Genomic DNA, 11,484 nt, shown 5'->3' on the forward strand with positions numbered 1-11,484 from the left:
CATATACATGCATATAAATATCTGTCTAGACAAAACCAAGTCAATTAATTTGGGACAACTAGACGAAATAATTGGTTTTGCAATAAAGTTTTAAATTTATACTGCAAAACTTCCTTTTTCACGCCACCGGTCCAACTCTTTCTCGGTTAGTCGATCATGTCCATGTGAGAGTAATTAAAAGGTGAGGAGGACGCTTCACGCAGGGAAGGGGTGTTGTCGTGACGGGGTCAAAGGGAGAGATATCTGGGATTTAGTTGAAACATATTATGCCAAGTTCATATGGATAGCTTGGATTATGTAGAAACTATGAGCAAGGAAAAAGGTGGACAATTTATGCTAAGTTTAGATAGTTATCTTTATTTTATACTAAACTTATTTAGTTTGCTACAATTAGAACTTATTCTCTTGAAATATTACCTTAACCACCACGTTTTTATTACAATTAAGAGATTAAACCATGTAGTAATGAAACTAAATACTACTATTTATTTGCACTATACCTGAACTATATATTGCAAAGAAGCTTTCTTAGTTTTTTTCCTTTTTCAATGAGTGTGTCTTAAAAAACCTTGATTAAAACAAGTCTTCTACATCAGAGAGTAACTAAAAGGAATGAAATTACATGTCTCCACAGATTAATTTCTAGCACCAAGATCAATTGAAAATATGCGTATCATGTTTGTATCTAAGTTAGTTTCTTTAAATATCATGACACAGAGCTTTTAAGCAGTAGAGGTTTCTAGAATACATGATTGACGACACCTGTAAAAGGCAAGGATGGACCTTCAGATATCCCCAAAGATGTGCGTGATTACCACTATCATCGAGAAGGAGGTGACAATGGTCGGAGTGGGCGGACGATAGAGCATTGAGGACGTGGGACTCGAAGTGGACTCACTCTGAGTTGCAAAAGAAGGAGTCTGGCTTGCACATAGTGGGGTCGTCCCGTTCATTTGTCCATATGAAGCGTCTATTTTGAAGGTGTATCTTTTTGAGCTCACGGCTTTGAGCTCCGATGGAAACCTATTCAAACGGCTGCGATTGATGTTTCTTTTGTTCTTATCCCTTGCTCGATAAATTTGGTTGAAGTCACTGAGAGCAAGGTATTTCACACTCATGAAAGAACAACTTTCAAGTAAAGACGGAGTATAGTCAGAATCATCCATCTCTCGGTCCATTCACCTATTTGAATTATTCCATCAGTGATCTTCTTGGCAGACAGCAGCACTGGACAACTATGGACATGTACCTGGCCGCTGCAAAAATATCCAGATCGATCACGCCGAGGCCAGCGGATCGATCTGAGGTTCTCAACAACCTTCAACCGCCTCCTCCGCTGTATCTGCATGCTAGTCAAATCTTGTGCATCACTGCATCTGTGTCCCTGCTTCCTCTCAACCTCTCATGAACCTCCTGCATAAATACATCGCGATCAAGGAATCAACTAAATCTGCATATATAGTTCAGTTTAGGGTCATAGCAATCTTTCCTCCCTGACGGGCTGACGACCTTGTTCGCCATGAGCGACACCTCCGCTGCCTCTGACGTCCTCGGCACGATGCCCACCGCCGCTTCGTCTGGGCTTCCCACGGGCGCCGTCCCTTCTTCCTCGTCGGGGCCCTTCTCCATCCGCAACGTCGACATCCTCACCCACGTCCCCGTCAAGCTAGACTACGACGGTGACAAGTACGCCGAGTGGAAGACCTCCATGCTCGCCGTTCTCGCCCAGTTCGACGCAACCGACCACGTTGATGAGCACCGCCACCCAGGACACGGAGAAGAGGACGACGATGAGGAGTGGACGCGCGTGGACGTCACCGTCGTCCTGTGGATCTACGCCACCATCTGCGACGAGCTCCTGGACGAGGTCATGACCGCCCACGGCACGGCCCGCGAGGTCTGGGCCCAGCTGCGCGACTTCTTCGACTACGAGGACGAGCACGTCGCCTTGGACGCGGGCGAGGAGCTCCGCTACGGCGCGCAGGGGGACTTGTCCATCGATGACTACTGCTGGCGCCTCCAGGCGCTGGCCGAGGCCCTCGCCGAGCGGGGCGAGCCCGTGGAGGACCGCGTCCTGGCGCTGCTGATGATCCGCGGGCTGAGCCCCAGGTTCCAGGCCATGGGCGCCGCGCTGCTTGTCTGCCCCGCCGTCCCCAGCTTCATGCAGGCCTTCGCTCGGCTGCACCTCGAGGAGTACGACCAGAACCATGGCCCGGGCGTGCAATGAGGAGTCCGTTCGCCGCCACGCCACTCGTCAGTCGTCACCAGCTATAATTCCAATCGCGGCGGTGGTGACCGCGGTGATCGACCTTGTTCAGGGGGGCGCACTGACATCGCTCTGTCTATTCCCATCTCGTATCCCTGCCTAGATCAGAGGGAGCGGTGTGTAACAGATCGCCTGCATAGCGATCGGCGATTTCATGCATTCTTTCAATCAGTTACTGCATCCTGCGCAATGGTGTATTTTGTCTGAGTGATGCCTATGTTCCTCCGTTGCGGCGTTTCCTCGATTGCTGCTGTGCCGAAACGCCAGAGTAGGCTGGGTTGTTCCTTGTTCTTTTGCCGTTTGGTTTCAGATCATGAACCACGAGTAGTGCTGCAACAAAAGCAACCACTTTTTCCCACAAGTTTCAGAAGCTTCCAACATTTTACCCGCTTCAAATTTGAGTAGGAGCCCAGATTACTCTGTTCCAGGACTGTCAGTCGCATTAACATCATTTGCTTCAGTCATGGGAACATCTATAGCTTCAAGTTGGTTCTGTCTGCCGCTGTTTGCCGCAAGTAGCATCTCCTGCTTAGAGTTAGGGTGTAAACCTGTCCAATATTTAACGAACGCACAAGCAAAGCAAAAAAATTCAACTGGGGAGTTAATTATTTTCTTATCAAAACAGGCTCTATTTCGTAACTTCCAGATAGCGCAACATATTGCAATCAAAACTGTAATCTGTATATTTCTGCACACAGGGACGTACCGGAGGAATCCGCTAGAAGAACTAGGAGAAAGTTTCAGGTCGGTTATTCGCACCCACTGATCTCGCAACAACACTCCAGACATATTTGTCAGATGAACAAGTAATGAGCATATGATGGATGGTCTCTTCTTCATTATAGAATTGGCATTTTGTGTTTCCAACCGAGCCTCCGTTGGACATATTATCTTTCGAAGCAATTGCATTGTGCCAGATCAGCCAAAGCCACACCTTAATTTTCAAAGGGATCTTTTGCTTTCCAAAGATGTTTAAAAGATCTATCAATACCGTTATTAGTGTTAGGGCAATATACTTGTTGTATTACCAGGGGGCCAAAGGCCACAATATATAGTACATGTACAGGTGCAAATATGCAGGAAGCCCCCTAACATATGGGGAAACTACAATATACAGATATATATTCTAACACCCCCCCCCCCCCCCGCGCAAACTCATGGTGGATCCACAACACTGAGTTTGGAGAGTAAAAAGTCATGCTGCGCTCGAGTTTGTGCCTTTGTAAAGAAATCCGCCAACTGCAAATCTGAAGGCACATAATGAACCGCAACAACCTCATCTTGCACCTGAGCACGTGTATAAAAAGCATCAACACCAATATGCTTGGTCAGCTCATGCTTGACCGGATCACGTGCAATACTGATAGCACTGTCTTGTCGGACAAAAGTGGAGTGGGTGTCGTAACGAGAGACCCCACAATCTGCAAGCAACCACCGTAACCAGGTCACCTCAGCAATCAACAAGGCCATAGCCCGCAGCTCAGCCTCAACACTCGAACGAGAAACCGCTACCTGTTTCTTCGTCTTCCAAGCAACAAGCGAACCACCAAGAAACACACAGTAAGCAGAAAGTGAACGACGATCCGTAGGATCACTCGCCCACGTAGCATCTGAGTAGCACTGGAGCTGGAGAGAGCTAGAACGAGGAAAGAAAAGGCGACGAGTGATCGTGCCACGAAGGTAACGAAGAACACGGAGGAGATGACTGTAGTGAACAGTGGTAGGAGCTGAAACAAACTGACTCAGAATATGAACAGGATAAGAAATATCAGGACGAGTGACAGCAAGATAAACAAGACTCCCAACAAGATGACGATAACGTGTGGGATCAGGAAGAGGATCACCATCGATGGGACGAAGCTTAACATTAAGCTCCATAGGAGTATCAACCGTGCGCTCATCCCCAAGAGCAGCACGAGCAAGAAGATCTGAATGTACTTCTCCCGAGAGATAGAAAAGCCATCGAAGTGGAGGAAACCTCAATCCCAAGAAAATAGCGAAGAGGACCAAGATCAGTCATGAGAAACCGATCACGAAGACGAGCCTTTACATAGGCAATATACTCGGGATCATCACCGTAATGATCATATCATCAACATAGAGAAGGAGAAGGGTGCGTCCACGAGGAGAAGTGTGAACGAAAAGTCCGGATCATGAAGACTAGGAGAGAAACCAGCAGCGGTCACCACAGAGGCAAAGCGCTCAAACCAGGCACGAGGGGCCTGTTTGAGACCATAGAGAGAACGTCGAAGACGACAAACCATCCCATCGGGAACGAGAATACCCGGGAGGAGGCTGCATGTAAACCTCCTCACTCAACTCGCCATTAAGAAAAGCATTACGAACATCAAGCTGGGAGACGGACCAGCGGCGAACGGAGGCAACATCAAGAAGGGTACGCACAGTAGTCATATGAGCCACAGGGGCAAAAGTCTCATCATAGTCACGGCCGTGCTCCTGCTGAAAACCACGAGCCACAAGACGCGCTTTATAGCGCTCAAGAGATCCATCAGAGCGAGTCTTAATTTTATAGACCCACTTACACGTGATGGGACGAACACCAGAAGGGGGAGAAACAAGATCCCAAGTGCCAGTGCGCTCAAGCGCAGCGATCTCCTCAGCCATGGCAAGCTGCCATTCAGGATGACGCTCGGCATCCTGATAAGAAGTCGGCTCGGAAACGACAGAGAGACCATACTGACTAGGAGAGTAACGAACTGGAGCACGACGCTGACGAACAGGCCGAGAAGGGGGAAGGTCATCTGCAGAAGACAAGTCATCAGAAGAAGAGGAAGAAGGGACAGAATCGGAAGAAGTCGAAGCCGGAGAACGAGGAGTACTAGGTGGACTAGACGAACGAGAGGATGGTGTCGAAGGGCGCATCGAAGTAGGAGGGAGGGGAGGAGGGACGGCAGGGGGTGCATCCGGGAAAAGAAGAAAAGAGATATCATCCACCGGGTAAGTACCCGAGGTGGGGCGAGGATAGAAGGGACGCGTCTCATCAAATGTGACGTCACGAGAGATGCGCATCCGACGACCAACGGGGTCCCAACAGCGATAGCCCTTATGCTCATCATCAGAATCGAGAAAAACACACTCAACAGACTGAGCGGTCAGTTTGGTGCGTTCGCGAGGAGGCAGAAGGACATAGCAGACGCAACCAAATGAACGGAGAGTCGAGTAGTCTGGAGAAACACCAGAGAGACGCTCGAGAGGAATGCCACCCTGTAGAGCAGCGGAAGGCTGAATGTTAATAAGGTGGGCTGACGTAGCGACAGCCTCAGCCCAGAAATGTGGCGGAAGAGAAGAGGCAATCATCATAGCACGGGTGGTCTCAAGAAGATGACGATACTTACGCTCGGCGACGCCATTTTGAGCATGCGCGCCGGGACAAGAAAACTGAGCGAGGGTGCCCTCCTCAGCAAGGACACCACGAAGGTGCTGAGAGATATACTCACCAGCAGAATCAGCACGGAACACGCGAATGGGTGAGGAATACTGAGTGCGGACCATGGCCGCAAAACGCTGATAAATAGAGAGCACCTCACTGCGAGAGTGCATGAAAAACACCCAGGTGTACCGTGAAAAATCATCGATGAATAAGATATAGTATCGATGGCCCCCTTTCGAAGCGAAGGGAGCCGGACCCCAAACATCTGAATGGACTAAATCGAACGGTCGCTGAGAGACAGACACACTAGTAGGATAGGGAAGCTGAATCTGTTTGCCTAACCTACAACCCTGACAGTGTAACGACCCATCTCCAGAGACAGACCCCAGAAGGACACGATGAACCAAAGACGACAGGCGAGAGTCACAAAGGTGACCAAGACAATTGTAAGGGTATTTTACCCTTATCCATTATTTTGGTATCTATGACACCGTGCTAGAGTATTTGGACTAATACATGCCTACAAGATGACTTTCAGGTATTAGCCAAAGAGGTATGATGGTGTAGCAACGGAACAAAAGGCAACGGGAGACCCCCCCAATTCGACGAAAAATCAGCTAGTTTTTACGAGCCAGCCGATCCACGAGATCCGGTCGGACCGGCCCCGGCACCGGGCAGCCCGGTCGCCAACCGGACCACTGAACCGGTGCCATCCGGGCGACATCCGATAAAGAAACGAAGCCATCCGCGCGCGTCCGATCACCAGCCCGGTTTCGGACCGGCTGCTCGGTCCACGGCCCGGTCGACCGGCGCTCGACCGAGCGGCCCGGTCAGCAACCGGTTTCTGCGCCTGTGACATCCGGGCCACATCCAGTAAGCCCAGAAGCCTGCCCGGTCAAGTCCCGGTCCCAGCTCCGGTTGGAAACCGGCCGGCCCGAGGTCTGTGGCCGATCGACCGGGCTGCGGACCGGCCTGTCCGGCGCAAGATCCGGCGGCCCGGGTTTCTCGAAGCATCGGCTGATGTGGCAAGTGACCAACGGCCGTATTTAGAAGAACACTATAAATAGGTCTTCTCCTACCTCTGAACAGTTAGGCACTACACTACAAGCTGTTCTTGAGCTCTCTCTCTCATACTCCATTGCTAGAAACACCAAAAGCCTCAGATCTCCCTCCTCCTCCACCCAAACTCAAATCCCTCCGGGGAATCATTAGAGGAGGACCCGATCTACTGTTCTACCAAGCCAAATCTCATTCCCCCTTGTATTCATTGAGAAGCTTGCTTCCTAGGGTTCCTTGGAAACCCTAGGTAGGCAAGAGGAGTCCGGAAGCATCCGGGCTGTGGATTTGCTCCGGGCAAGATTGTGAAGGTTCGGAGGCTACCTCAAAGTCTACCACAAGTGAGTGAGCTATTCCTTCGTGGGATAGGCTCCGGAGAATAGGGTGAGCCTTCGTGGCGCGGGGAATCCTTCGTGGGACCTCCACTCCTCCAAACGTGACGTACATTGTTGCAAAGCAAGGGAACACGGGAATACATCCTCGTCTCCGCGTGCTATCGGTTATCTCTAACCGAACTCCTTACTTGTGATTTAATCGCTCGTGAGAGCCTTCGTGCTCGAGTTAGTTGTATCCTCATATAGGTTGCTTCACCTAGTTTGCATTAGGCTCATCTTTATATTCCGCAAAGCCTAATATTGCAAAGAAAGAATTAAAATTTGTAGAAACCTATTCACCCCCCCCCCTCTAGGTTTACCATCTCTATACTTTCAATTGGTATCAGAGCCTGGACTCTTATTAAGGGCTTCACCGCCTTAAGAGTGAGATGGATAAACTCTTCGAGGGTCTAGATGAAGACTCTAACCTTTCGGTTAAAGAGATGAAATCTAGATTCTTGGCATATGAGGCCGAGAAGAAGAAAAAGGAGGATGAGCTACAAAACCAAATGGCAGAAATGACTGCCATGCTTAAGAACCTAACTGCGGGTGGAACTTCTAGTGGGGCTTCGGTCACTAAGGAGTCCTACCATGATGTTAACTATAACTATCCTAGAAACACTTCACCCATGCCTCATATAAACCATAGTGGGACCGTTCCCCATTACGATGGAACTCACTTTCCACATTGGAAATCTGCTATGGAATCTCATATTCGCAGCTGCAGTGTGGAGCTATGGGAGCTCATTGTTCATGGATATCCGGAGCCACAAGATCCCACTCGGTTGACATCCACCGAGTTCTACAACCGTCAACTCAATGCATCCGCACGTGACAAGATTAGAAGTGGCATCAACCGCAAGCTTCTTGATCAAGTCGATGACATTGTCTCCGCTAAAGAGTTGTGGGATCGAATCGTAGTACTACAAGAGGGAACCGATTTGATCCAATCAGCTCTCTATGAGACCGCAAAGCAAGAGGCCTACCAATTCATGATTCGAGATGGAGAATCCATATTTGATGCCTATGCTAGGCTTGGTGCTCTGAAAGTAAGGGTCAAGGGACTTGGTGTTGAGAAGTACAATGACGGATTTGAGATGAACGAAGCCTTCATAAAATCCAAGGTCATTGCTATGATTGCCGTCAAACAAGAAGACACCAACCTTGGACTCAACTTGCAAATCATGACCAAGAGTGCCGATCTCAACTCCGATGATCTAGTCTCCTATGTGGCCGCCAATGAAAGCATGGCCAAAGCCGGGAAGAGGCTCAAGGCAATGAACCGTGTTGATGAAGCCTCACACAACCATGAAGCGTCACACAACCTTGCTCTCAAAGCTAGAGCCGACCATGAAAGCAAAGAAGACTATGAGATTGAAGAAGATGAAGAGATGACTTCAACTAGTGACATTGCTACCGACTTTGCTTTCTTTGCCAAGAAGTACAAGGCAAAGTTCCCAATGCTCCTCAATGACAAGAAGAAGAAGAGAACTTGCTACAATTGTGATGAAGATAACCACTTTGCAAATGAGTGCCCTTATGAGAAAAGGGTAGACAAGCCAAAGTTCATCAAAGGGGTCAAGCCAAGATTGAAGCCGAACCCAATCAACGATCGGTACAAGAAGAACAAGGGAAGAGCTTTTGTTGGGGCCGAGTACTTGTCCGATGAAGAAGAGGAGATGAGGAGAAGGAGGCCGGAGTGGCCGGTTTAGCATACTCTAAGCCCGGGTCACTCTTCACATATGACTACTCCAAAGATTACTCCACGGAGAATGATGTTGGCTCTTCCTTCATGGCAAGAACAACTCAAGATGATGACTCCGATGACTCTCCCTCCTCTCCAATCATTGGATCTTGTCTTATGGCAAGGGAAACCAAGGTAATGGAACCTCCACCTTCCCTATCTAGTGTTCTTGATGATGAAAACGAAGATCAAGAAGAATTAACTATGCTTAAGGAACTCTATGATGTTAGATGCACCCTTCGTGGTGAAGCTCTTGTCAAGTTTGATTTCTTGATGGACTCACTCAAAGAAAAGGATGAGTCCATTGAGGAATTAGAATATCAATTGAATGAGAAGGAACGGAGATTCAATCTCCTAAGACAAGAGCTAAAAACCGAAAGGTGCATATCTCAAGGCCTTAAGCAACAAATTGAAACTTATGAACTTGATAAAGTTAAGGACCTAGAAACTATTGATAGGGCTCAATTATTGACCCAAGAGCTCAATGCTTCAAAGGAGGAACTTGAAGTTGCTCATGCTTCTCTCACTAGGGATCTTGACCACCTTGAAAGAGCTAACAAGCTTGTCAAGGATGAGCTCAAGAAACTTGGAGAGAATCATGATCTACTTCAAGAATCCTACAAAAAGGCTCTTGGATCAATGAAGGATCCCATTGATGTTGAAAAGCTTGCTTGTTCCTCCATTTCCTTTACTAGTGAGCATGCTAAACTTGTTGAGGAACATGTTCGTTTACAAGAGGAACTTTCTTTGCATGTTGAGACCAATGCATATCTTGAGTCCTTGGTGACCAAATATGGTCTTGACTATCATCCTAATGAATCTTCTTGTGAGCAAGCATCTATTCTTGAGGAAAATGTTAGGCTAACAAAGGAACTTGCAAAGTTCACCACCGCCAAGAACAAGATGGGATTGGATGACCTCTTGAGTAAGCAAAGGTCAAACAATCAAAAGTATGGACTTGGATATACTCCCAAGTCTCACAAGAAGAACAACTACAAGAAGGAGAAACCCGCTCAAGATAAGAACAAGAAGGTCACTAACAATGGCAAAGCCTCAAAGGGCAAAGCCACTAGTGGTGCCCACACGGGGCCAAACGATCACTATGCATTATTTGTTGATTATTATGGTGATGTCTATGCTAACTATGTTGGCCCTCCTAATGGCTATGCTTATAGAGAGTACTCAATTTGGGTACCAAAAGATATTGTTGCCATTGCAAAGGAACCCATTAATCGATGGGTTCCTAAATCCTCTACTTGATCTGTAGGGGTATTCCTCAGGTGGTCCAAAATGGGTGTTTGATAGTGGATGCACCAATCATATGACCGGAGGAAAAGGTGTGCTTGATCAATTCATTGAAGATATCCACAAGAAGTCAAGCATTACCTTTGGTGACAACTCAAAGGGAAAGGTACTTGGGTATGGCAAGGTAGCAATCTCTAAGGACGTGTGCCTTGAGACGGTTATGCTTGTTGAACACCTTGGCTATAACTTACTTTCTATATATCATCTTGCCGATGCCGGTTACAATTCATATTTCACTAAATATTATGTGCAAGTCTTTAGGAGTGACAATCTCAAATTGGTCCTTGTTGGATTTGTGGAGAACAACCTTTATGTGGTTGACCTCTCGAAAGAGAGCCCCTCCTTCTCCACATGTCTAATGGCGGCCAAGCATGACGAAGGATGGTTGTGGCATCGCCGCCTTGGTCATGTTAACATGAGGAATCTTAAACAACTCCTAAAGGGTGAGCATATTGTGGGACTAACCGGTGTTTCTTTTGAGAAAGATCGTGTTTGTAGTGCATGTGTAGCCGGAAAGCAACTCAAGAAGAAGCATCCCATCAAGAGTATTGTTACCACATCTAGGCCTTTGGAGCTCCTTCATTTGGACCTCTTTGGGCCATCACACTATGATACTCTTGGTGGAAGCAAGTATGGACTTGTCATTGTTGATGATTACTCAAGATACTCTTGGGTCTTTCTCCTTAAGTCTAAGGACGAGACCCATAGAGAGTTCATCACCTTTGCCAAGAAAGCTCAACGTATGTATGAATCCGAGATCAAGGCAATTAGGACCGACAATGGCACCGAGTTCAAGAACTACACTATGCAAGAGTTTGTGGATGATGAGGGCATCAAGCATGAGTTTTCGGCGCCATACACCCCTCAACAAAACGGTGTTGTTGAAAGGAAGAACCGGACTATCATTGAGATGGCAAGAACCATGTTTGAGTGAATTCAACTCACCCCACAACTTTTGGGGAGAAGCCATCTCTACGGCCGTCCACTACTCCAACCGGCTCTTCCTCCGTCCCCTCCACAACAAAACCCCATACGAGCTCCTTACCGGTAACAAGCCTAATGTCATGTATATTCGTGTCTTTGGATGCAAATGCCTTGTTAAGAACAACAAAGGAAAGCTCGGTAAATTTGAAACTAGAACCATAGAGGGTATATTTGTTGGATATGCGGAGAACTCTCACGCCTATAGATACTACAACCGGTCCTCCGGGACTATTGAAGTATCTTGTGACGTGGTGTTCTTGGAGGATAATGGCTCCCAAGTGGAGCAAGTTGTTCCATGTGTTGCAGGTAATGATGTTGATCCATCTAGTGCCATCAAGCATATGGGCATTGGACACATCCGGCC

General features: G+C 47.8%; 1 protein-coding gene across 1 annotated transcript; it reads left to right on the forward strand.

Moving 5' to 3' along the window:
• Positions 1 to 1,519: 1,519 nt before the first annotated feature.
• LOC127304142 (uncharacterized) lies at positions 1,520 to 2,227 on the forward strand. Its single transcript, XM_051334845.1, has one exon. It carries the CDS (start codon positions 1,520 to 1,522, stop codon positions 2,225 to 2,227), a length of 708 nt encoding a protein of 235 aa, XP_051190805.1.
• The last annotated feature ends 9,257 nt before the right edge of the window (positions 2,228 to 11,484 follow it).

Source organism: Lolium perenne, chromosome 5 (genome assembly GCF_019359855.2).
Source record: "Lolium perenne isolate Kyuss_39 chromosome 5, Kyuss_2.0, whole genome shotgun sequence".
NCBI lineage: Eukaryota > Viridiplantae > Streptophyta > Magnoliopsida > Poales > Poaceae > Lolium > Lolium perenne.

What these genes read in the sequence shown, in the direction of transcription:
- LOC127304142 (XM_051334845.1), top strand. Translation starts at nt 1,520, where the DNA reads ATGAGCGACACCTCCGCTGCCTCTGACGTCCTCGGCACGATGCCCACC.